General features: G+C 46.0%; 2 protein-coding genes and 1 long non-coding RNA gene across 3 annotated transcripts in view; 2 read left to right on the forward strand and 1 right to left on the reverse strand.

Moving 5' to 3' along the window:
* Rnf43 (ring finger protein 43) overlaps nt 1–16,606 on the forward strand; it is a 61,004-nt gene extending 44,398 nt beyond the window's left edge. The window contains exons 2-9 of the mRNA XM_015495419.2: nt 1,193–1,315; nt 8,009–8,083; nt 8,180–8,311; nt 8,929–9,033; nt 10,460–10,621; nt 11,137–11,239; nt 11,895–13,238; nt 15,152–16,606. Of these exons, the coding sequence (XP_015350905.2) occupies nt 1,193–1,315; nt 8,009–8,083; nt 8,180–8,311; nt 8,929–9,033; nt 10,460–10,621; nt 11,137–11,239; nt 11,895–13,238; nt 15,152–15,195 (2,088 nt within the window). The 3' untranslated portion in view covers nt 15,196–16,606. The remainder of the gene's footprint in view (nt 1–1,192; nt 1,316–8,008; nt 8,084–8,179; nt 8,312–8,928; nt 9,034–10,459; nt 10,622–11,136; nt 11,240–11,894; nt 13,239–15,151) is intronic.
* LOC125612047 lies at nt 16,559–18,247 on the reverse strand. Its single transcript, XR_007342299.1, has 2 exons — nt 18,113–18,247; nt 16,559–17,612 (listed from the first exon to the last, which is right to left on the reverse strand). It is a non-coding gene; the product is annotated as an uncharacterized LOC125612047 (long non-coding RNA).
* Nucleotides 18,248–18,313: 66 nt separating this feature from the next.
* Nucleotides 18,314–24,998, forward strand: Supt4h1 (SPT4 homolog, DSIF elongation factor subunit). Its single transcript, XM_015495420.2, has 5 exons — nt 18,314–18,536; nt 19,046–19,152; nt 22,832–22,887; nt 23,156–23,209; nt 24,045–24,998. The coding sequence occupies exons 1-5, from the start codon at nt 18,468–18,470 to the stop codon at nt 24,110–24,112; spliced, it is 354 nt and encodes a 117-aa protein (XP_015350906.1). The 5' UTR covers nt 18,314–18,467; the 3' UTR covers nt 24,113–24,998.
* Nucleotides 24,999–26,311: the final 1,313 nt, after the last annotated feature.

The following is a 26,311-nucleotide window of genomic DNA, read 5'->3' on the forward strand; positions in this document are numbered from 1 at the left end:
GAACCTACTCTGTTCAAGGGACTCTAGGGATACAATGAGAGGAAATAGCTGAAAGTGCTTTCAGAAAGTGACTGTGTTTCTAAATCTATCTTCAACATTATTGTCTTCATAAATTCAAAATTCTCTATGGTTTCCCTGGTGGTTCCTTCTGGAAGTCTTTCAGACTTTAGCATGAGTGGAGAGGAAAATGTGGGCAGCTCCCTGGGAGGAATTCCTTTCTTTCCAGGATACACTGAGTTTCCACCATATGGGAATCTCTGGTAGATAGGATTATCCAGAATAAAATAAACCATCCTTTGTTCTCATAGCACTCTGTCATTTTATTCAGGAAAAGTTGTATTCCACTGGGTTTGAGAATCATCTTGAAAGAGAAGAGTTTTAGTAGGGCAGTCTCATCCCGTTGATGAGGGGATCCTCAAATTTCTGGTAGTTCATGTTGGCCCACTTCTCTTTTAGTCATTGTTCAGCATCAACTGGGCTTAGAGGCACGGGGACTTGGACTGGACCTTTAGAGTAGATGGGCCCAGCTGGCTCCTTCTCCACTGCATCTTTTTGGGGACAGGAGGACGTCCTAGGAATTATGCTAATCAAAGTTTAAGCCTTAACCAAGCCTCCTCCCAAGGTAGTCGCTTCTCCCTACCAACACCTTGCTTGATCCTGTTATGGGCATAGGGAACAGGCAAAGGAGGAGAGTGGGAAAAGCAAAGTAGCATCAATTTAGAAGACCCATGCCATGGGAGAGATGAGAATCTACAGGACAACAGCTGTTGGGGACATCTCAGGGAGGCAGGAGGCACCAGCAACACCAAGTTATTGGAGCAAATAGAAGGATCAGGAATTGAGAAGCTGGGGCCAGAAAAGGAGCTCTCTGCATCTGGCCAGTTTAGAAAAGCAGGTCTGGAGGGTTGTTGGAGCTGCTTTGCAGCTGCCTCTTTATTTACGCTCCTCTAGGAGAGCCTTTCTCCATCCTGTCCTCCCACCTGTATCCTTGGCCCCAGACCCCCTGAAATGACAACTAATGGTTATTAGCATACTACCAAACTATCCAGTAATAAGGCCCACTCTTTGGTACCACCAAAAGGCCTACTTGGAACCTGCCTAGAACAGTTAGAGGGCTTGGTTCTCACTCCTGCCTCCTAGAGCCTTCCTAACCCAGGTCTTTGTCTCTCTCTCTCTCTCTTTCTCTCTGCAGTCCCACCCCCTGTACCTGTGCAATGCCAGTGATGATGACAATTTGGAGCCTGGATTCATCAGTATCGTCAAGCTGGAGAGTCCCCGACGGGCCCCTCACCCCTGCCTGTCACTGGCCAGCAAGGTAGATTCACATTTGACCCTCCAAATGCCCTGAATGCACACAGCTCCAGGCTGTGAGAGGCCCCTGGCTGTCTTGTTCCCTTGTCACTTAAGAGATGTGCTTGATTCCCTCAGGTTTTCCTCGCCTGTGACTGGTCAGAGAGAGGTGAAAATCCATGCCTCTGCCTTTTCTCCACCAACCAGCACCAGCAGAACTTTTTGACTTGCATGCTAGCTACCCAGCCTCCTCCTCCTCTATTACTTAGGAATTCCTAAGTCTCTTCTCCTGCCTAGCATCAGAGCAAAGAGGTTTTAGATGAAGGGCTCTTCCATCCTTCAGAAATACTTACTGAGCACTTTTCCAAGAACAGCAAAACAGAAGCCATCGCCCCTACCCTTAAAATGTTTGCCTGTTTTTCCGAAGTTGTGAACTGCTGGCCTGCAAGCTAGCTTTGGCTTGCACAACGGTTGTGCTTAGCCCACACAGTGACTTTTCAAAACATAAGTCAATTGCTACATTTAAAGATTGGATATGTTTACATAAAACTCCAGATTTTCAGCTTTTCTGGAAGAAAACTCAGAAGCTCCAACAGCACTTGCCCCACATTCTCACAGGCCACAGTTGGCAGGAGCTAGGGAGGAGCTGCCTCCTCTTTACAGCTGCGGGCTCCCTCTGTTCACCATGTTCTACTCTATCCTGCTACCTCACTGGCCCTGGAAATATTTGTGTTTGTGATCCCTGCTTTAACTAATAATGAGAGTTGCTGTTTTCTATGTGCTTTCCACTGTACCCAGATTGACATACATCAGATTCTTTGTATGTATCATCTCATTTACTTTTTATAACAATCTGGAAAGGCAGGTATTACTCTCCATTTGGCATAGGAGGTAAGTGAGAATCAGAAACATTAAGTGACTTGCCAGAGCAACACAACTCAGGAGGGGTGGAGCCGATATTTGAACCCAGCCCTGTCTGGTTCTCAACTTAGGTTTTTAATCTTTCTACTGTGCTGCCTTCCGTTCTAGCTGGAAAATTTGAATGTATGCATACAGTATATTTAGATTGTATGTGGCACAGATGGGTGTACTTAAGGGAGAGGATCCTGCCTCCAGGGTTGGTAAGAGAGGAGAGTAATACCCACAATCTTTGTGCTGGTTCCTTGTACTCAGGCCCAGATCCCCTGGGGATTTCCTGATCCTCCTGAGATTCAAAAGGAAATAGCCTGGGGTTCTTAACTCATCCCACAGAAGGCAGGGATATGGGCAGATTCTGAATAGAGCTGAGTTGGGGGTGTAGCTCAGTGGTAGAGTGCTTGTCTAGCTTGCACCAGGCTCTGGGTTCAGTCCCTGAGGCCCCCACAGGTAGTTGATGATATTCTCCTAGTCTGGCCATGCTAATGCAGGAGGGGTTCCAGGGAAGGTAGGAAGCAGGGGCTGGGTCACATATAGAGGAGCTGGAGACTGTGGCATCCCTGCAAAGCTCTAGAGATCTTTAATGAAAGCAAAATTTTGTTAGGCTAAAGCTGCCCTGTTTCTGGGTATTTCATTTTCCCTGTTTGACATTCATTTATTCATTTGGTAAGCAGCCTGGACTACATGAAGTAGAGTGTGAGTGTGAGTAGAGCATGTGTTGGGGGGAGGGGGAAGAAGTGTTCAGAGAAACTATGATGGGTTTCTTGTTTCTTTCTTCTTCTCTTCCTTCTCCTTCTCTTTCTCCTTCTTCTTTACCTATTATAAAAGACAAATATGTTTATCTGGAAATTTTACAGAAAATTATAACTAAGTTCTTAGAAATGTCTAAAATTCTGCCACCCAGAGTCCCCACTGTTCTTTTACTGGAGTGCATGCCTTCACAGCACATAGACACTTGGTAAACTCAGGGTGCATCTATGGGGGAGGCTTCTCTTTGCCTCTGGAGGACCACACTACTGTAGAGAGCTGGGACATGTACACAGACGCTGTGATCAGCGCCCTTTGAAGTGTTGTTTCCTTCACCATAAAATGAGACTTTGATTTCTATCCCCATGATTACAGGGATAAAAATGATGTATGTCAAGTGCCAAATAGTACCTGAGTTAAAACAAACACAAAACCATAAACCGTTAGGGTTTAGAAGGACTACCTGGGCTGCACCTGGGCTGCTACCTCGTGACCACAGTCCCTGCTTCCTCCCCTGCACATACTCATTGCCTGGTTTCTCCCTGTTACTCCGTGGGAATTACTCTAGCCCCAGCCCATAGCTTCTGATTGGTCAGTTCCAAGCCTTCCTATAGGTTTCATCCTTTGACCTGACCAAGTAGCTCCTACCTGGGCTCCCGGCTCAACAGAGGTCTGTGAGAGTAGTAATGTGAGTCTTTGAACTACTTCCAAGGTTTCAGAAGTCCCTCGGGCTTGATTGAAACATTTGTTTTTGCTTTTGGTTGGAATTCTATCAGTTAAATGTGTTAATACAGATTATCTCATGGGAATATGAATTGCATATAATAAATGTAGTTAGTTTAGCATGTATTTTTTAATATAGCCATGGGGGGTATAAGAATAAGTTGACATCTTTGGGAAGGTAAAACTTGAAAACCATTGACCCATATAAGCTCTGTTGTGGTTTTTCCTATTAGTATCAATGTTGCCGCCATCATTGACAAAGCTGGGACTTGTGAGGGTTTGAAGCCTGGTTCCCCCACTGTTCATAGTATGACTTGGGTATTTTAGCTCATCTCTCTGAGCTTCTGTTTCCTCATCTATAGAAGTAGAATAATAATAGGACGTATGTCATAGTAGTCATGAGGATTTAATGAGACAGTACAAATGGAAGCTCTTAGCCTTATGCACATAGTAACCATTCAATAAATGAGTGCAGTTATCATTCTATCATCATCATAAACATCATTATCCCCCACTTTTTATTTTTTTTGGTGTTGGGGATTGAACCCAGGGCCTCACATGCTCCACTATGAGCTACACACCCTCATCACTAATTCCAAGCTTGTATAGTTCACAAAGCTGTCCCCGCCACCCCTTCTATTTTTTCTCTCTCTTGCTCTTCTCTGAAATCCTCACCATGATTCTTTGGGACTTTTCCAATCTTGTCACCACCCCTAGCTAGTCACCCAAATTGGTTTCTGTTTCTTTATTTCCACACTCATCCTAGTGATAAGCCAGGCCCTTATCATCTCACGCCTGGACTAGTGCAGATCTGGAGAGAAGCAGGTGGATGCAAGCCCTGCCTCTGTCACCATGGAGACCACTGCTTGGTGATTAAGGGCAGGCACTCTAGAGGCAGAAGTCCTAGATGGGAGTCCTGCCTCTACTCCTTATCTGTTGGTGACCCTGGGCAAGTTATTCAGTCTCTCTGAGTCTTGGTTTCCTCAACTTGAAAGTGGGGCTGATGGGACTGGGGTTGTAGCTCGGTGGCAGAACGCTTGCCTAGCATACATGAGGCACTGGGTTCTATCCTCGACACCATATAAAGATAAATAAATAAAATAAAGGTATTGTGTTCATCTACAACTAAAAGAAAAAAGACTGTGCCTTAAAATAAAAGTGGAGTTGATGGCTTTCTTATAGAGTAAGGCATAAATGAAATTGTGTATGCAAAGCATGTGATAATAGCTGATATAATCACAACCTAATACTTAAGGAACACTTACTATGTGCTGGGCCCTATTTTAAGTGCTTTCCATGGACCAATTTTGTAGTCCTCACAATAACCCTATGGAGTGGGTCCCTTTATTATTCCATTTTACAGAAAGGAAAACCAAGGCACGGACAGGTTAAAGATCTTGCTGAAAGTCTCACAGCTAACAGTTGGTAGCAGAGTTAGGATTCAAATCTAAGGAGTCTGGACAGAATGGATCTCAATAAAGATTATATCCTTTCTCCTTCTTTCTACCCTTGCTTTCAAGTCTGGAGGAATCCCACCTCTCCTATTGAAACTTTTCTTCCTGGCACAGTAGAAACAGAAATTCCTCCCTACGGCACACTTCCAGCAGTTAGGGTCCTTGATGTGCTGTCAACATCATGTCCTGCTCTGTGTACTTTTCATGGAGGTGCCTTGGTGTAGGGGTAAGGCAAGGGCCCTTCCCCTACTACCCCCACCTCAAATGAGCTGCCTCACATTGATCTGTTTTGTATATTGAATATTTGTGTCAGATCAATATCTGACAGATAGCGGAGGGAAAGGCATTCTGAAGTGAAAAACATTGGACTGGTCTATTCCATTCATTTGTGCTCTAGAATATTATCAACATTATAATTTGTGCACATACATGCCTTATCTCTACAACTAGATCATGAGTTGTTCTAGAGGGCCTGGCCTTCCCTGGCTTGGTGCTTACTCAATCTTGGATGAGCAAGAGATATACAGACAGTGTTGCTGTGGTCTGGAGGAGAAAATCTAAGGCCTAGAGAAAAGCAACAGCTGACCAGTGAGCCCAGTGAGCAGAGGCAGGATTTTATCTCACTCTCACTGCTCACTCTAATAACTCACAGGCAGGCTAGCTTGTCCCTAGGGCTGGCCCACTCTGCAGTACACAGCAAGGGCTCTGGGTGGTCCTTTTGAAACCCAGTTTTCTGTCCTGTGGGCCTGTCCACCCTCTGTCTGCCTTCTAGATTCTAGTCTCCAAAGAAGTACTTTTTTTCTCCCTAACTCCTATTCTCTTGGGAGCAGGTGGGATAGGAGGCATTGGGCTGACATCTGTCCCCAGATCTTGCTTTTTATTCCTAGAATTCTGGACACAGGAACCCACTACCTGAAAGTTCTGTTTGTTTTCTCCTGTTGGCCAACTCTCTGGGCTCTTTGATCACTTTTACAACTTTGTAATTATGGGCTGTAATGGGTTAGAGTGTTTGAACATCATAGTAATTGCTTTCTACTGTTCCTACCCCAATTCTTCAAAGAGAGAGGGGTGGACAAGCAAGAAAATCTCCAAAGAAACAAGTCTTTACTCTCCCACATGCTATTCCGGGCCAGATTGGGTCCAGGGTCTTGTCTGGGCATAGGAAACCTAAGGTCCCTACTTCATGACAACTGGAATGTGAAAGTGCCAGTAGGGTTCCCCAGCCAGGGATTCCTTTCCCCTGTCACCACTCCTTCACCCTTGCTTTGGAGGGCTCTGAAGATAAGGGAGCTTCCTTTTGCCTGGAGGAGCTGAGGTAGGTAGACTTCCTGGGCCAAATTGGGTGAGGGAACAATGGAAGCTGTGACTTCTCAGCTCCTTCAATAATTCCATTCTGAAGTCTTCCTGTGAATTTCCAGTAAATTAGCCTTGGCTGGGTCCAGGCTGGGCCTAAATGCTGGTAGAGGGCCCAGCCCAGCTCCTGGGAGAAGGAGAGAAGAAAGAGGGAGTAGGGAGTTTTATCTTCCTAAGCAAAATGGAGCCCCATTTGAGTGTCTCCACCACCCTCTCCCACTCCCCTGCCTGCAGGCAGCTGGTTCTGAGGGGCCCCTGGTCTCCGTCACTGCTTGAGGAGTAGGGAGCAGGAGCAAGGAGCTGCTCCCAGCCTGCCTGGCAAGAGACCTGCCCCAACAGGCTCTCCCTGGGAAGGCAAGCAGAGATCAAAGCCCTGAGAGATGAGTAAGTCCCAGCACTGGCTCCTCTTGCTGCCACTACCACTTGCAGTAGGGTTAACTCTTTCAATGCATGCTGAAGGGTTCAGAGACTCAGCAGGGGCCTGGGATGGGAGGTTACAATCTGACACCATTAAAATGAGCCTTTGCTCTAGGGAGGAAGGCTGGAGGGGGCTGTGCCCAGCAAGGAGACCCAACACCAGGTCAAGAGCAGCTCCCTGGTGGTGCCTGTGCCTGTAGTTGGTTGTTGGTTTGCTGTTGCACCTCCACCCCACCCTTAGCTCTTATCTCCCTCTCCTGACCCCTCCACAGCCCTAGACCCCTGCTTCTTGTTCTCTTCCTGGCTCTGATATCTGCTCTGCCTGGTGGCTAGGTTCTGCTTCCTCGCCTGCTCTTGGAGTCCTTGGTGACCATGCATCTGCATGTGGACACCGTTGTGTCCTGGTGGGAGCAGCTCCTCAAGTCCCTCCCTACTTGAATCACCCTAAAGGAGAGGATGAAGCAATAAAGCACTGGACAAGGACTTCTCTAGGTCCTGGAATTGCAGCCAGAGAGAGTTGGCAAGCTGAGAGTGCTGGGGACAGAGCCTATGAGATGGGTTGAGGCGGGGCTTTCCACAGAGGGGAGTCCTGTGGGAACAGTGTCCCAGGCTCTCCGGCACTCTGCCTGAGCAGGGGATTCCCCACAGGCTCCTCTGTCAGGAAGAGCTGGGTCCTGGAGAGTCCAGCCCTGTTCCAAACTTCTCTGTTTTCTTCCTCTTCCTGTGTGTCCTCCTCCCAGGGGTTCCAATCACTCATTACTTCTTGTTCTCACACCACTTGTGCCCCGAGGGCAGAGGCTGTCCTTAATTTATCCTTCACCCATTCTGAGTACCCAGAGCCATCACTGGGTACCCAGTAAACCCTTATGTTTATTCCAGTATGAAGGGAAAGACTGAATGTTACCTTTTGAAGGTGGGACCTGGGTGAGCTCAGGGCAGGGGGTACTAGGCTCCCTGACTCTGACTCCTTGCATGTGGACATGTGAGTATGCAGAGGTGCGTTGCATCCAAAATCCTTGGAAGGGATAGATGTGAGGTCTCAGGCTTGGCCTTAGACAGTTTGTGTCCCTCTCTGACTCCAGCCAAACCTCTGCTGTGTGTCTCTGCAGGCCCGGATGGCCGGTGAGCGAGGAGCCAGTGCAGTTCTATTTGACATCACAGAGGATCGAGCTGCCGCTGAACAGGTACCCAGGGACACTGGGGTGTTCAAGAAGGGAGCTGGACAAAGTTCCCAGGGGGAGGAGAAGTCACAACAGCCCTTATGGACACTGTTTCCATAGCTGCAGCAGCCCCTAGGACTGACTTGGCCAGTGGTGCTCATCTGGGGTAATGATGCAGAGAAGCTCATGGAGTTTGTATACAAGAACCGGAAAGCCCATGTGAGGATTGAGCTGAAGGAGCCCCCTGCATGGGTAAGCACACAGAACCTCCATCTTTGCCATGGCACATGTTCTTACCTCTGTTTTGTCCTGTGGCAACTTCTACCCTAACCCCTAAGACTCCTGGAGCTGAAAGAAACTCTAGAAACCCTCTGGGTCCAAGTTCATCCCTCATCTGCATGCCTTTGGGCAAGTTTCTCTCCCTCTCTGGGCCTCATCTACTGAATGAACAGGTTAGGTCCAAAGAGTTCTGAAGTTGCTTTCAACTCTTTGGTTTCATGGTGTGAAGCAGCAGAGCTTGCAGACTTAGCGCTCTGACCCATGACTCCTGGTGGGTGCTTTTCCACTGGCCAGGAATCTCACCCAGATGATCCACCTTGTAGAGGGGTCTCTTTCCTCCTTTTCCCTCAAACACGTGGGTTTCCACATAGCATTTCTCATAGCTGCACCTGGAAAACCCTTTCCCATGAGTGCCCTGGGCAGAAGGGGACTGCCTAATCCCACTTCTGGTTCATGCCTTCCTTATCCCTCAGATGAGAGACTCGAGGCAACCCCCGCTCTCTGCGTGTCTTCTGCACTGTACCATTTCCTCCCAAATTGATCCATTTTCTTGTGAAGTGTTATCTTTTCCCTCTCTGTTTGCCCCCCAGCCAGATTATGATGTATGGATCCTCCTGACAGTGGTGGGTACCATCTTTGTGGTCATCCTGGCTTCTGTGCTGCGCATCCGGTGCCGCCCCCGCCACAGCAGGCCGGTGAGCAGTGTGGGCTCCCTGGTGGAGGTGGGCATGGGAATAGGAGGGAGGGAGGGGGACTGAAAGGAGAAAGTGAGGAAGACAGGCACCTTGATGTTCATGAAACCATCCACTGACATCTAAGTACCCTGGCATCTGCTCTGTTGAATTTCTGGCAGCTTCTCCCCAGATTGCTCATCCATTTGTTCCCCAAATATATTTAGCAGCTATTATGTCAGACACTATCCCAGTCATTGGGAAGGGCACAGTGAGAAAAACCACAAAAACTAGACCCTCAAAGAGTTTTTATTCTAGTGGGAAGAGACAGACAATAGACTAAATACATAAAATAAATAAATACATAATATTTTAGATGATAGAGAAAATAAAATAACCAAAGGGAAAGAGAATACAAAATGGACAAGGTTGTTTTTATTTTTAATTATTTACATATTTATTTATTTGCAGTTCTAGGGATTGAACCCAGTGGTGCTCCACCATTGAGCTGCATCCCCAGTTCTTTTTTTTTTTTTCAATTGTTGATGGACCTTTATTTTATTCATTTAATTGTATGTGGTGCTGAGAATTGAACCCAGTGCCTCACACATGCTAGGCAAGTGCTCTACCACTGAGCCACAACCCCAGTACCCCCAGTTCTTTTTATTTTTTATTTTGAAGCAGGGTCTCACTAGGTTGCTAAGGCTGGCTATGAACTTGTGTTCCTCTTGCCTCAGTCTCCTGAGTAGCTGGAATTCCAGACGTGAGCCACCGCTCTTGCCTCTGTGATAGGCAAGACTGAAAAAAGAGAAACCAAATGGGAGGCTATTACAGGAATCCAGGTGATAGTAATAGTGGCTTAGATTAGGGAGGTAGCAGTGAAAGTGGTAAGAAATAGTTATTCTGGGTATATTTTGATATATTTTGAAGGCAAATCCAACAGGTTTACTAATGGCTTAATGTGAGTTATTGGTGTGTGTGTGTGTGTGTGTGTGTGTATGTGTGTGTGTGTGTGTGTGAGAGAGAGAGAGAGAGAGAGAGAGAGAGAGAGAGAAGTCAAAGATGGCACCAAGATTTTTGGCCTGAGCAATTAAAAGAATGGGATTGCCATTTATAAGATGGAAAAGATTGAGGGAGGACAGATGTGAGGTTAGGAGTGGTTAATTAGGACTTCATTTTGGGACATATTAAATTTGACATGTCTATTAGATATCCAAGTTACAATGTCAAGCAGCAGTTAGTTAAGAAAGTATCTATCATGGGTCATCAGAGGAAGAAAAATTTAATGAAAGGAGGTAGGCAGGAGCTCTGAAGGGATAAACTCCCAAGGGTGGCCAATTGACCATATAATCTAACTGGATGACTAGGAACTAAGTCCAAGCTAGTGCCCATGCAGTGGGTGAGGTAATAGAATACTTTGCCCCATTCTGAGTCCCACTACTCTTCCCAGGACCCCCTTCAGCAGCGAACAGCCTGGGCCATCAGCCAGTTGGCCACCAGAAGGTACCGGGCCAGCTGCAGGAGGGCGCGGGCTGAGCGGCCAGACTCAGGTAGCAGCTGTAGCTCAGCCCCTATGTGTGCCATCTGCCTGGAGGAGTTCTCTGAGGGCCAGGTAAGGCGGGCCTGTGGCTCACCTCCATGACCAGGTAGGGAGGCAGATTGAAGCTAGAGTGGGAGCTAGGGTGGGAGCAGACAGGCCTAGAACTGGCATCGGTGCTCTGGCTATGTCTGTGTCTTGTGTATCCTGCATGAGACAGAAGCAAGGGACTTCTCTGAGATTTGGTCACTTTCCTGGAGAAGAGCACCATTGTTTGTGGAAAGAGAACCATGCACCAGACCACAGTGGTACTTTAGATGGGTTATCTCATTTCAGCCTCATGACAGTGAAAATTAGGTAGATTTGTCTTTTATCCTCATTTTGTAGCAGAAAACTGTTAAGAGACTTGCCCAAAGTCATGCAGCTAAGTGGCAAAACCCAAATCCATATGAAACCAAAGACCACACCCTTTCATTCTCCTGTGAGGTCTTTTGTGATGAGGTGAATGCAGGAAAGAAAGGCCAATGGGAACTGATGGGATCTCCTGGTCCTGGCCCCGCCTATGGTTTGGACACTTTTGTTTTCTCCAGGAGCTTCGGGTCATTTCCTGCCTCCATGAGTTCCATCGCTCCTGTGTGGACCCCTGGCTACATCAGCATCGGACTTGTCCCCTCTGCATGTTCAACATCGTAGGTAGGAGCTGGGCCAAGGACTCCCATGTGCAGGCAAACAGGTCTAGAACATGGCTTCACTCTGGGAAAGGGTTTCTGCCATGAAGCTGAAGAGGAAGAACTGTCATGGTAGTCATTTCAGTTGTTCACTGCTTAAGAGCACCTCATGGGCGGGGGGAGTACATTCAGATAGTAGACATCTTTATTATCTTAAAAATTGTTTGAAATTTATAATAACTTTTTTGATTCTAAATCTGGGTGATTTGCATATTTACTGTTCCAATTTTCTGTCAATAATGTACCCTATTCTAAAAAAAAAAATCCAGTATATATGACAATATTCTAAAAGATGAAAGTGAAATAAATATCTTAAGGAAAGAGAACCTTTTGCTAATCCACCCAAAGGTACAATATGGGATATCAGTGGCCCTGGGGGAAAGAGTCCCAAATTACTAGTGGGAAGAGCAGGGATTGACTACATAGTAGGACTCCCAAGGCAATCTGCCTGACTGGAAGTAGCAAAGGAGCCAGGCAACGTAGGGACATCCTTGGTCCCCCAAATTCTGAGCTCACAGGCTATGCAAGCTCAAATAGATTTGCTACAGCCACATCTTTCTCATTTCAACCTTCATATGTTTATGGTATCAAACACCTGTGCTTTTGGTTCTTTTTTCCAGAGGGAGATTCATTTTCCCAGCCCCTTGGACCCTCTCGATCTTATCAGGAACCAGGCAGGAGACTCCACCTCATTCGCCAGCATCCTGGCCATGCCCACTATCACCTCCCTGCTGCCTACCTGTTGGGCCCTTCTCGGAATTCAGGCACTCGGCCCCCTCGACCTAGACCCTTTTTACCATCCCAGGAGCCTCGGCACCAACGCGTCCCCAGAGCTGCACATCTCCGGGCTGCAGGTGAACAACAGCGCCTGGCAGTGGCTCAGCACCCCTATGCTCAGGGATGGGGGCTGAGCCACCTCCGATGCACATCTCAGCACCCCACATCTTGCCCAGTGCCTCTGCGCCGGGCTAGGCCTCATGACAGCAGCGGATCTGGAGAAAGCTACTGTACAGAACGCAGTGGCTACCTGGCAGATGGGCCAGCCAGTGATTCCAGTTCGGGGCCCTGTCATGGCTCTTCCAGTGACTCAGTGGTCAACTGTACAGACATCAGCCTGCAAGGTATCCATGGCAGCAGCTCTACCTTCCGCAGCTCCCTGAGCAGTGACTTTGACCCCTTGGTGTACTGTAGCCCTCAAGGGGACCTACAGGGGGAAGAGATGCAATCCAGTGTGACCTCTCGGCCCCGTTCCTTGGACTCAGTAGTGCCCACTGGGGAAACCCAAGTTTCTAGTCATGTCCATTATCACCGGCACCGACACCACCACTACAAAAAGCGGTTCCAGTGGCATGGCAGGAAGTCTGGCCCAGAAACTGGAGTCTCCCAGTCCAGGCCTGCTGTTTCTCGGACACAGCCTCAGCCAGAGCCACCTTTTCCTGATCAGCAAGTCACCAAATCCAACCCAGCAGCTCTTTCGGGGCAGCCCTCCAATCCACAACGGCCCAGGGTCCTCACAGAGCCAGCTCCTGACCCACCTGAAGCTGCCAGTTCCAGCCCCAGTTCCCCTAGTCTTTTAAACTTGCAGAAATCCAGCCTCACTGTTCGACATCCACAGAGAAAACGGCGGGGTGGTCCCTCAGATCCTACTCCAGCCTCTCGGCCTCAGGATTTGACTGTGCACCCGGCTTGCCAGATGTTCCCTCATTACAGCCCCAGCCTGGCATACCTTTGGCCCCCAGAGGCCCACCCGTTGGTCTTTAGACCTCCAGGCCTGGATAGAAGATTGCTACCAGAAGTTCCAGGCCCCTGTTACTCAAGTTCACAGCCAGTGTGGTTGTGTTTGACTTCACGCCAGCCCTTGGGTCCTCACCCACCTGGGGAGGGGCCTTCTGAATGGAGTTCTGACACCCCAGAGGGCAGGCCATGCCCTCACCCACACTGCCAGGTGTCGCCAGCCCAGCCAGGTGAGTTTTCAGGGGAAGTAGATGTGGTGGGGAGAAGGGACTAAAGCTGGGATTCCAGGACAGGTGAAGTCAGTCAACAAGGGTTTATGGAAGCTGAGAAGTCTACAACAGAGGTGACATTCAAAATATGGAACAATTGGCATAGCATATGATGTGGTTAGAGTACCCTGACTCTGCCAAGTGCTATCCCTTTAGTTGCCAGATCATAGGGAAGTCCCAGAGGAGGTACTACTGTGCTGAGACATGAGAAAGGCAGTTGGGATGGTTTAGGGCAGCAACTCAAACCTAAGTGTTTAATAATCTGATAATTGGTACAGCTCTACCAAAGCCACAGCTCAACATTAGCTCTACATATGAAGAAGGCCTTGGGGAGACCATGATCTTATAGAAAAAATACTTACAGATAACCATAACACTAGGCCATATAGCTACATGAATGATGGGGGAAAAAAAGGTAGAAATCATATAGGTGGTTCCCAGCCACCCTGGGAATCCTCAGGTTTTGGTAAAAGAATGTTACAGCTTCCCTATCAAGTACCTTTTAAATAAGACCAAACTCATTTTCTTGTGGAGTCAGTGAATCCCTATGTTATAACCAGTGGTGACAATGTAAATCCTCAGCTTTAAACTGTGGATATTTATTTGCCTGAATACTCCTCTTCCCCTTTCAGGCCCTCCACCTCCCATACTTCCCCACCTTCTCCCATTGTGTGTATGATATAGCTCTTTGTCTATAGTCATCTCTGGAATTCTTTCACCTCAAAAGAGGACCTAAATATCCTAAAATGTAAAGCCTCATAGTCTAGGAATCCTGTAGGCAGAACCTGAGAGCTGCTGTCATTCATTCATTCACTTCCTCTCTCCTTTTTTCCTTCTGATTTCATGCTTACTATGTGCCAGCCCCTGAGGACATGGGACTTGCCAGCCAGGGAATCCAGGTCTGTGGGGAGACAGGCATACAAATAGTTATAGTGTATAGGATAAATCACTTCCATAGAGCCATGTGTGTGGTGATTCCATACTGATGGCCCCTGCCCATGTCTTAGGTCCAGCCTGAAGATCAATGCAGAAGCCCTCCCCAGGGTCACGAAGGCTGCGGCCGCATATCCAGTGTTGTGCAACACAGCTCCCCTGCTCCTCTGTTTTCTATACTGTTGCCAGGGTCATCTGCCTTACACAGAACTAGAAATCTTCAAATGTTCTGTCTACAGTAAGGAAAACTGCAACAACCTGGTTTGGCCTTCATGAATCCAACACCAATTAGCCCATCTTCCTTCCCAACCTAATTTTCCACTCTTTCCCTTCCCTTCTCTTGCCAACTATACTTTAGTCAAACTGGAAAATCACTTCTTATAGTTCTTGCACCCCAGAATATCCTGCTGCCTTTCCTTTTCCTATAAGTTTAATTCTCATCTATTCCTGTAAAACCAACTCATGTATCCTTATTTCCAGGAAGCCTTTCTGATTGCTGCACTTGGACATGGTCTCTCCCTTTTCTCAATGCATCTCTTATAACCCCAGTCCTGTCCTACTGGCATAATAGCCATTTGCATGCATGCCTTCTCTCCTGTAAGGGTGTCAGGTCCCTGCTTATTGTTTTGGGTCTTCTATTTGACAAATGGTAGCAGGCCAAATTCACAATGAATGCTTAATAAATATTTATTGGGTGAATGAATGAATAGTAAGTATTGGTAACACACTGGTTGCTGTATGTGTTTCTCTAGATTTGTTTTTTTCTCTCCTAGTTTCCCAACAGAGCCCTCTCAGCTTTCAGTCTAATCACCTTTCCAGAGCTATTCCCTGATCTTCCTTTTTGTGCAGTTCCTTCCCAGCCACACTTCTCTCCACAGGTGGGAGAAGCAGGATCCCATCCTAACCATAATGACCTCTTCCTCCCTTCTCTCCACATATAGGATCAGAGGAGGAGCTTGAGGAGCTGTGTGAACAGACTGTGTGAGATGGTCAGGCCAAGCTCCAACCAAGAGTATGCTTCAGTCATTTAGACTCCTACCTGGCACGAAGTCTACTTCTGGGAGAAGAAAGGACCTCAGCAAACACCCCTCTTTTTGCCATACTTCCTGTAACCACTAGGAGAGGAATGGTGATGGGGGGGTGGGGGGTACTGTTTCCAGATCCTGGCTCTAGGTGTTGTCTGCAGTGCAGAGAGCCTGTGTCCAGCCAGGCAGCCAGCTTTTACCGGTGTGCATTTGTGGGCTGGATCCAGTGCTGAGCTGTTGAGGGAAGGAAGCTGGGGTGGGTAGCTAGGTGTCACAAAGGTGCTGCTCCTTCCCCGAGCCCTGCTCATTCTCCCTCCCCAGGCCTCATGTTCATACCAGCCAATGCATTCAGCTGAATGCATGACCCTGCTCACCTCCTGCCTTGAGTGAGCTCTGCACATGAGCTTTGGCTCTTCTCTGGAAGGCCACAGCATCAGGGGCAACCCCAGTTTTCTTATTTTCCTTCTTTACAAAAGGACCAGGAGCATAGGTAAGCCCTAACCCCTAAAAAGGGAGGTCTCTGCAGCTTTTCCAGGCAGTGCATAAGGAAGAATATTTTCCCCTTCTTGTCCTTGAATTGTTCTTAAAATGGCAGATCCACAATATTAAGTCAGAGAGATGCTCTGGGAACCCAGGGCATAGAGTTCTATCCTGAGGTGGGAGCAGCTCCTTGAAGAATGTGGAATGAAGCTTTTGATCTTCCAACTCCCTCTATCAGCCCAGTTCCTCAGGGGATGGAGGAAAGGGAGAGGAATGACTCTTCCTTGAAGATCTTCTGTTTCAAAGACCCAAAACAGGCAAAAAGGAGAGAATTTCTGATTGACTTTGGGAAGGAGGAGGATGGAATGAAGGTGGAAAATACAAAATTACAGCTGAGAAAAGATAACCAAGAGTTCTTCTCTGAGAGAAGTTTTGTCTCAGAACAGGGATGGGGAACAGGGGAAAACAAAGGAAGAGCAAAGTATGACCCCTTAGGTTTGGAGGGCCCAGAGGCCCAGCTCCTCAGTATAAGCCATGTAGGCCAGGGACCAACCAGAAGGTGTGCACCCAAGTAGAGCTGGAGTAGAAAGTTGGCCTGGGCAGCTTGTACTGAATGAGCGAGGGCTGGGGGACCTCCTGAGGGTGACATTCACTTCAGGACATTCTGACCATTTCTAGTCCCTCAGGCTTTATCCTTGCCTGGAATGTGAATGTGGGGGCAAAATGGGCACGGGATTCTACTTGGTAATGTTCTTCCCTCAATGTCAGCGGGGAGACTAGCACCTAGGCACCCACATGGGTATTTATATCTGAACCAGACAGAAAGACGCTTGAATCAGGCACTATGTTGAGAAATGTATTTATTTGCTAATATATTTATCCATAAATGTGGTCTGGTCTTGGGTTTTATTTTGTCCTGACTCACTCAGAGTAACAATTTCATCTTTCTACATGGAGAGGAATAAATTATTTCTGATATCAGAGGCTAGTCTCTGATTTACAAAAGGCTAGTGTAGAGTGATAGGCTTGTCAATAACAGATTTTTTAAAATTATTTTTTAGTTGTAGTTGCACACAATACCTCTATTTATATGTGGTGCTGAGGATCGAATCCAGGGCCTCGAACATGCTATGCGAGCGCTCTACCACTGAGCCACAACCCCAGCCCCAATAACAGATTTTTTAAGCCCCTTAAAAGCATGGCATCAGGGAAGAAGAGGGCATGCATGGATTCTCATTGTGATTCAGTCACTAATTATCTATATTATGGTTCACTTCACACTTTAATTTAGGATGCTTCAATGACTTACTTTGTGACTTTAGGCAAATATTCAGAGCTTCATTTTTTTTCATAAAATGGGCATACTTGGGCTGGGGTTGTGGCTCAGCGGTAGAGTGCTCGCCTTGCACGTGCAAGGCCCTGGGTTCAATCCTCAGCACCACATAAAAATAAATAAAATAAAAGTATTGTGTCCAGCTACAACTAAAAAAAAAAAAATTAGAAAGAGCATACTTCATAGTCAATATAGGGTGTACACAAGACAGCAGAGTAAAAATGTGTTCAGGGAACATTCAGAAACAGAAAACAACCAGACCCCAGTCACAGATCCCATCTGGACACAGCATGGGACAGAAGCAGGCAACAAGAAGCAGGTCTGCCTTGAAGAAGCTGTTTCAATAAGGAGGGCAGCTGCAAGGATAGAACAGAAGGGCCTGAAACTATTTATATCCTGAAGCTCCAATTCAGATAAACACAAATGCCTGTGCTCTGCCTACACACCAGAGAGCTGGTGCTTTGTATGAAGAATTCCCCAGGGTCAGGAGGAGCTTTGGCTCTCTTCCTCACACTGCACAATTCTTTTGCTTCTCCCAGAAGATTTGGTAGAGGTGCTGGTTGCCTAGTTTAGAAAGAGAGAAAAAGACATTTAACTTCCTTTAGGGTGCGATGGGGAAAGAAAGACACCTAATCTATAGATGTTCCCAAGTAAAGAAATTGTCTAAATTTTACTAAGAGCTGTACAAATATAAATTATCAGCTGGGACGCGCTAACGTAGTCTTTAAGCATTTCCCGGCTTTCAGCTCACAGGCCAGCATTCCTGTGGACGGCAAATGGAAACCCTATAGTGCTCTCTCACAGTTAGGGAGGAGGGTGGGGCAGCCTGTGCATTTATTTTCGTTCTCTGCAGAGATAATCCAGAGACATGGATTTTTCTTTATTTTTATTGTTTGTGATGCTGAGAATGAACCCAGGGCTTCCAGCATGCTAGGCAATCCTCTACCACTGAGCTACACCCTCTGTCCTGCTCCTTCGCTTTTAAAACCCGAAGACAAAAAAAGAATCTGGGCTATCATCGGGGAGCCTTCTAAGAGAACCATGGCGGGGTTCCAGCGGCCTACATTAAATGGCCCGCGCAGCAGCGCTCACGCTCGGGCTTGGCCAGCTTCCGCGCAGGCGCCAACCCCGCCCCTCGGGGCCAGCCGACGGGCCCAACGGCCGCCTCCGAAGGTCCCCGCGCGGCCAGGTGGCGAGGCGCGCGCCGGCCCAGGTGGCTGCTGACCGCCCCACCTCCGATCTCCGGCGGGAGAAACCATCTCCTCAGGCGCGGGGGGAGAGGGGCGGGGCCGGCGCCCTCCTACACCGGAAGAGGAAGTCGGGCCCCAGAAGTGACGGGCATTCTGGGTAGTGAGCTGTTTACTTCCTGCGGTGTGGAGGCTGTGGCCGTGTACTCTGCTGTTCTTCGTATCCTAGAGGATGGCTTTGGAGACTGTGCCCAAGGACCTACGGCATCTGCGTGCTTGTCTGCTGTGTTCGCTGGTCAAGGTATCTGTCGGGGTCCTGAATGTAGGGGCGACGTGGGGGAAGAAGGGGAAAGTGGGATGAGACTGGTGACAGGGGAAAGAAATGTCCAGGACCCCGGGAGGTGGCCAGGGGAGTGGGAATTCGAAGGACGCCATTGTTTACGTCCTGAGAACGCGAGCCGGTCTTGCCCCTAAGGGTACGGGCGGTCTAAAATGCCTCAGGCGTGGCTCTACAAACGTGCTGTGAATTTAGGTTGGATCCGAAAGACACTAGGAGTCAGAAGACTGGGGATCTGCAGCTGAGGGTGCCTGGCCCAGAGGAGACTAGAGAAAGGAAAGATCAGCCGGAATTGGGAACAAGAGAGGGAGGAGTGTGAGAGTGGAATTTAGAAATGGCGCCTTGGTTCCCTTGGGTGGGGAACCTGTTGAGACAACTTAGAGAGCTAAGAAGTTGAACCGGGTGGAAAGTATTGAGAAAACTACTTTTTCTTTTTTTGTCCTTTTTAAAAATTATTATTTTCCACTGTTTAGACAATAGACCAGTTTGAATATGACGGCTGTGATAATTGTGATGCATACCTACAAATGAAGGGTAATCGAGAGATGGTATATGACTGCACCAGCTCTTCCTTTGATGGGTAAGCTCCTTCAGATTCCTTAATTCACTTCTTTCTGTGTCATCTTGCCCCACCCCCACCGCATCCAGAGTTCATAGGGCAGGCTTTTAAGGTAATAATCCCTAGTTGGTTTCAACCATTATTTTGAGGTACACTAGTCCCATACATCCACCAACTTCATGGGCCTGCTGGCATTTGAAATGTGGCTCATCCAAGTAAACATATGATTTAAGTGTAAAATATACACCAGATTTCAAGAACTTAGCATAGAAGAAAGAATGTAAATAATCTTAATTTTAAAAATTAATTACAGTGCTTAAATGATAGCTCTAGATGTATTGGGGTTAAAGGAAATATTGAAATTTCATCTTTTAGTATTCACTCTTAAGATGTGACTACTGGAAAATATAGAATGATGTGTCTTTATTGTATTTCCATTGAACACTGCTTTACTAGATGGTCAGATCATTCATAGTGGGGACTGAATTTATCTTGTGCAATATTACATGGCACAAGGCCCAGAAGGTGGTAGATGTTTATTGTATGTTGAGCACCTTGAGGTATAGCTCAGAGGTAAAGTGCGTGCTTAGCATGCATGAGGCCCTGGGTTTAGTCACCAGCATCAACACCCCCCCCCCAAAAAAAAATACCCCATTGAATACATAAAGATTCTTTTTGACAGTAAAACAAAAGGAAGGGAAAATAATGGTAGATTATTGCCCCAAAGCTGATTACCTTAAAGAAGTCCTAGAAGAAGAGTTTTCCTTTGGCAAAATTGTCCATTGGGGAGAAATGGAAGGGAGAGAAGCATAATAAGTGGCTAGATCTTCTTCCTCAAAATAATAGCCAGAAGATCATTTTCTCTGGGGGCTAAGGAGGTACTATTAAGTACTTGCTGAAGTTCTTTTAAGGTGGGCCAGCTCCATTTCTTCTTTGATTTCCTTTAGTGGAGAATAAGAATTGGTCAAAAAAAGATGTCAGCATAGAATCTTTACTTCTATGCATACATATGACACTCAAGATACTCTAGCATCCTTTTTTTTTTCCTTTAAGCATGATATTGTTTTATTCTTGTTCCTTAAATAATTCTTAAAAACTTTGTTTACTCTGGCATCCTTACTCGTTTGTTAGCACTATACCATTCAGTGCTGACAAAGTAAGGGACTCACATCTTTGTGTAACGTGCCATGTTAGCTGCTGTGAGAGATGTCACAAGTTACTAGTAAGAGAGACACAATGTGAAGTTTTACCAATTTAACCATTTTAAGTATACAACTCAGTGCCATTAGTGCGTTCACATTGTTGTATAACCGTCAGTATTGTTCATCTCTAGGAGTTTTTTCATCTGTACCAATTAAACACTAACTTCCCATTCTCTGTCCCCAGAATGAATGGTCTCTAGACCATTCTTTCTATGAGTTTGACTACTTTAGGTATCTCATGTAACTTGAATTATATCATGTCTTTTGTGGCTGGTTTATTCAACATGTAGCATGTCTTCAGGGTTCATCCATGTCATAGCATGTGTCAAATTTTCCTTCCTTTTTAAAGCTGAATAATATTTCATTGCATGCGTATGCAAATTTGTTTATCCATGCATCTTTATGTGGTCTCTTGGGTTGCTTTTACATTTTGGCCTTTGTAAATAATACTTCTATAAGCATCAATGCACAAATACATGTTTAGGTCCCTGCTTTCAGTTCTTTGGGGGTTTATATCCAGAAATGGAATTGCTAGATTATATGATAATTCATTGTTTAATTTTTTTTTAAGGAATCAAAAAACAGTGCCGAAGTGTTCCATATCCTTGCCAGTCCTTGTCATGTTTTGTTTGTTTGTTTGTTTTTATACTAGCCTTTCTGAGAGTTTTTTTTTTTTTTTTTAATAATAGCTATCCTAGTGGATATGAATTGGTATCTGGTGGTTTTGATTTGCATGTCCTTAATGATTATTGTTGTGGAACCCCTTATATGCTTGTCTGTTTAGATCCTTTGCCTCTTTTTTAAACAATGGGGATTGAACCTAGGGACTCTTACATGATAGGCAATGGCTCTGTCACTGAGCTATACCCTCAGCTTGCTGTCCTTTTGGAATCTGGTTGATTTTTGTTTTTGTTGAGTTGTAGGAATTATATGTTCAAGAGCATATTGGTTTTTAAAAGAGTAGGCAAATCAAAGGCTAATAAAAATCAGAGGAAGTTTGGATGAGTAAAGGAAATAGCACTCTTTCCTTTTTTTTTTTTTTTTTAAATATTTATTTATTTATTTATTTGGTGGACACAACATCTTTGTTTGTATGTGGTGCTGAGGACTGAACCCGGGCCACACGCATGCCAGGCGAGAGCGCTACCGCTTGAGCCACATCCCCAGCCCCCACTCTTTCCTTTTAAAGACAAGAAGCATAGGATTTTTGAGAAATTTGAAGTGGAGGGTTAGAAAGAACACTTCATATACAAGGAGTGACTGGAACAAAGGCATGAGGTAGGAAAAGTCAGGGATGTTTGGAAAAGTGAGAATTCTGTATAGGTAAAATTTGTTGGGTAATAGGATAAGGATAGATTTGTGAAAGACAAAGGAAAATATACTTGTGGGAGGATGGCCTTCATACATGCCCATCCCAGATCAGTCTGCAGAGCCAGTTAGCTGTTCTTCTGCTTGTCAACCCTGGAAGTGAGGTCAGTTCTACTCAAAGCACAGGTGAAAATGTAGGATTTGGATGGGAAGGGAGTCTCCCCTAAAGTAAAATCCAAGATTGTTACCAAGAGAACAGGAAATGCATATGGCGGAGGCAATCCACAAACATAAGCGCCTAGAACAGACCTGACATGATAGGCAGTCATTTGATTGAATGCCTGGATAACAACAGTTACCTCAATAGCTTCTGGTAGCCGCTGATTCTGATTTTTCTTGCCCAAATAGTGGACTTCTAGCCCTTGAATAGTCTTTTTGTTAGCCATGCTCTGGAATTGGAGTTACCTGGGAAGGCCTTCTAGGATAATAAGAGCTAATGCTTATTTAGCACCTGTTCTGTGATAGTTTATGTAATATATGTTTTCCATGAAATTATCTCAATCTTTGAGTCTCATCTTACTGATGAGATTCTGTGAGACGTCTTCACTCTAGCTGCTCAGCTCATTGGAGGAGGGGCTTGGCCAAGTATAGCTCATTTCTGGTAGGAGGATCCATTGTTTTGATTCATTCTCCCCTTTGTACTTGGCCTAGCCCCCTAGTGGTTGTGTTGGTTGTAATCTGTAATACTGGCCATCCACTGCTAAAACTGTCCCATCTCCTGGGAATTTGTAAGCTAAAGATTATTTTCCTTTTTTTTTCTCTGGGTGCAGTATTGACTGGGATTGAACTCAGGGCCTTTTACATGCTGGGCAAGTGCCCTACCATTGAGCTGCATCCCCAGCCCCTAAGGATATTTTTGAGCCTGGTGAAATTATCTTTTGGGAATAGTAACTGACTTCTTACTGGCAAGCCAGGGATATAAAAACAAAGAATCTCTGTTGATACTAGTTCTGTATCACCCCTTCCCAGCATTAGAATTCAGTTTCCCCTGCTTTCCAACAGAAACTCAACACCTGGCTTCTCCTAGTATTGCTTTTCCAGGACTATTTTGATGGCTGAGCAGCTCACTTGGTCTTCCTCCTCTCTAGCAAGGGAGGCTCAGAATGACACTGTTTCTTTTCTCTCCCTAGAATCATTGCAATGATGAGTCCAGAGGACAGCTGGGTCTCCAAGTGGCAGCGAGTCAGTAAGTGTCTCCCATTCTCCCTATCCTGGCTTATGTGGTATTGGTACTGTGCATCAGGGCCAGCAAGATACTTAAGTAGCAAGGTCTGCGGCCCCAAGGTGGGAAAGATAGTGTAGGAAAGACCAGGAAGCCATAATACAGGACATATACCTGTAGCCAAAAGAAGTGATGGCTTATCTCTTGAGTGGTAACACTTCTCTTGTGTTTGACTCAAGCCTTCATTTAGTCTTAACTCACTCCCACTGCAACTTCCTTTCTTCTCTTTCAGGTAACTTCAAGCCAGGTGTATATGCAGTGTCTGTCACTGGTCGTCTGCCCCAAGGTAATAACAATCATAATGATAGCTAGTGTTCATTTATTGTACCAACTGCTGCAGAAGTCAAGTTTTTTTTTTTTTTTTTTTTGAGTTGGGGTCTTGCTTTGTTGCCCTGGCTAGTCTCATACTTGAGGGCTGAAGTGATCTTGAGTAACTGGTACTACAGGTGTGTAGTACCATACCCATCTGGGAAGTCAGTCTTTTAGGTGAATTAACAACAATCTTCTTAACTCTTAAGGAGCTCTACATTTTACAGATGAACTGAAGCACAGAGAGATAAATAACTTGCCTAGTTTCACCCAAGAATTCTGGTTACAGGCATTTGTTTTTTGGGTTTTTTTTTTTTTTTTCTTACTGAAACAAGGCCTCAAAAAATTAGTTTAAGACTCAGAGTTGTTGTTCTCCATGGAAATTTTTTCTTTTTAATATTTATTTTTTTAGTTTTATGTGGACACAATATCTTTAATTTATTTTAATGTGGTGCTGAGGATCAAATCCAGTGCCTCATGCATGCCAGGCAAGCACACTACCACTTGAGCCACATCCCCAGCTCCCTCCATGGAAATCTTTAGTAATTGAAAGATTTATGCAATCTTAAGAGAAACCAGAGTATCAGGCATTTGTTTTTGATTGACTACATGAGTCCCTCTTTTTCTTACCTGGTCAGTGTTTGCCAGGACTTGCCTGGATCTTCATTGGTAAGAATCCAACAAAGCAGGACTGATCGATGAGCAGTCTAGGAACTCCAGTTTGCTTATAGCTCCCCTCTCAGGTGTCAGATAAGGACCTTTCTTCGCCTACTGTATCTTCCCTCACAGAGCTGTTTCTTTTCTTGCCACAGGAATTGTGCGGGAGCTGAAAAGTCGAGGAGTGGCCTACAAATCCAGAGACACGGCTATAAAGACCTAGCAAGATTCAGGCTGCCAGCATCTTTTCTGTCCACCTCCTTCCTCTGCTTATTTTTTGGTGTGGAACTAAACAGGCAGAACTTCAAATACTACTTGCCCTCCAACTCTGAGAATGAATAGACAATTGAGAGAGTAGCACATCCTGTCTCCACCATTTCACCTTGGGACTAGTGGTGGAGGTGGAGGGGTTGGGGCTGGAGGGTTCACAGAGACTGAATTGAGGGGAAAGGATGCTGGTATTCCTGCTCACGCCCTGGGCTGTGCTTTTGCCCATGGGCAGTACTTTGAGTTAAATTCCAATTAACATGAACCACTGGAAAATTCTTAAAACTATGACACATGGCTTGCCTCCCTCTCCCTTTCTTTCAGCTAAGCACAGTAAGGGCTCACTTGCCTGGTAAGCACCATCCAGCACAATAAAGGCTCTTCTGCTCTTGTCACTGTTTCTGGGCCTCCAGAAGTGCAGCCTTCCCAGCATACTTGCTTGAGTTTCATTGGAAGGTCTGCTGTTCTGTGGCACAATAACCCCTCAGTGTAGTCCCACTGTCTAGTGCTTATGTCTTGCCCTCTAGACCTGTCAAATCAGTCTCTTGAAATCTTGAGGCTTAATGTTCTTTGCTCCTTGACTTTGTTTAATACTGCTTCTTTTCCTTCTTTGTCTCTTTATATTTACCGATCTACCTATACCTTTGGCTAGTCTCATCGTCATTTTACATTCCCCTCTCTGGAGACCTTCCAGCCTCAGGTGGCTGCTGGGTCTTGTCTGGGAGTTTGTGCCTCTGTGGGAAGTTGGCCTTTCCTTCTCTAACCTGGTAAGGGTGCTTTGGGTAACTACAAGGGCCAAGGTGAATTACCTGTTTTAAAATAAAAAAATTACCATAAACTCATTTATTTAAGTTTCCACAGAAATCCTATTAGTATCCCCATTTTGATTTAAGTTCATCCATAAAGTGACTTAAGTGATTATACTCTGTTTACTTCAAGATTCTTGTGATCAGAAATGAAGCGATGTGCTAGGCATGGTGGCGCATGTTATAATGAGGCAGGAGGATCACAGGTTCAAAGTCAGCCTCAGCAACTTAGGTTGTAAGCTACCTAGTGAGACCCTGTCTCAATGAAAAATAAAAGGCTAGGCATGTGGCCCAATGGTTAGGCACACTTCGGTTCAACCTCTGGAACCCCAAAAAAAAGATGAAACAGTGTAAAAATTCTAGAATATAAATCTTACAAAAAGCAAAATTCCTGTGTTCTTTGCTTATTATTCATTTTTTTTTTTTTTTTAGTGGATGCAATATGTGCACATAATCAAAATAGTTGTGGGCGGGGATGTATGAAGTGATGCCTAGAACCACAACTGCAGGGTGACCTCTGACTCACTAGCAGAGCTGCCTGCACTAGACTTTGTGTCCCTTAGCCACCTGGTGTTGCTAGTGAGTCAGTTTTGGGTTTACCTATGACCCTGCCTGAGAAAGAAGAGAAATGCTGACTCTAGTGTCTGTCTTCCTCCACACTATGTTTGCCCCCTCTTAGGCTTGTGGGATGATGGCTGGGACTCATCAGGCCACTCATCCACTCCCAGGTTCTCCTCAAACTGGAACCATTTCACTAGTGCCATCAAGTTCTGAGGGAATGGTCTATTAACCTCATTTTCCAAATTCGGCTCTATGGGTATATATTTCTCTCAGTTGGAGTTCAATCTGAAAGGAGCTTTGGTCAGCAACCCTGCCAGGACACAGCTTACATGAAGTGTAAGCTTCCTGAAGTGAAGAAGTGGGATTTGGCAAGAGTGCCTAGGCTGTGCAGCCAACCCCCAAACTTTCACTGGCTTTCTCAAAAAGTCCCTTGGAAAGTCCCAGCTGCTGTCCTAGGTGTCTGACCCGGACGTGGCTGCTTAGTGAGAATGGAAACAGTTGTGGGGAGAGAAGGCAGGAGGAGCTGTGTGCACAAATAACCACACGTGGCTACCTCAGTCCCACACTGAACTGGGTGCTGCTAATCTTGCAGGAAGCGAAAGACAGGCACTAATGGTTGTGGGGGAAGGGGCTTGTTTCAGCTCTGCCTGGGAGTTGCTTCTGAATCACTTTCTTGCCTTCTCTGGTACTTGAATAGTGCAGATTAAGATGTAGGAGTCCCATCCTGTAGCGGGAGCCCAAAGAAACTAAGATGGACTTGGTTCCAGGCTCTCTCAGGGTGAGTGGTG

This window comes from Marmota marmota, unplaced genomic scaffold (genome assembly GCF_001458135.2).
Source record: "Marmota marmota marmota unplaced genomic scaffold, marMar, whole genome shotgun sequence".
Taxonomy (NCBI): Eukaryota; Metazoa; Chordata; class Mammalia; order Rodentia; family Sciuridae; genus Marmota; species Marmota marmota.

Excerpts from the sequence above, each read along its gene's own strand:
- Supt4h1 (XM_015495420.2), top strand. The coding sequence starts at position 18,468 with ATGGCTTTGGAGACTGTGCCCAAGGACCTACGGCATCTGCGTGCTTGT. Across the intron at positions 22,888-23,155 it reads CTCCAAGTGGCAGCGAGTCA|GTAACTTCAAGCCAGGTGTA; the intron begins GTAAGTGTCTCC and ends CTTCTCTTTCAG. Across the intron at positions 23,210-24,044 it reads CACTGGTCGTCTGCCCCAAG|GAATTGTGCGGGAGCTGAAA; the intron begins GTAATAACAATC and ends TTCTTGCCACAG.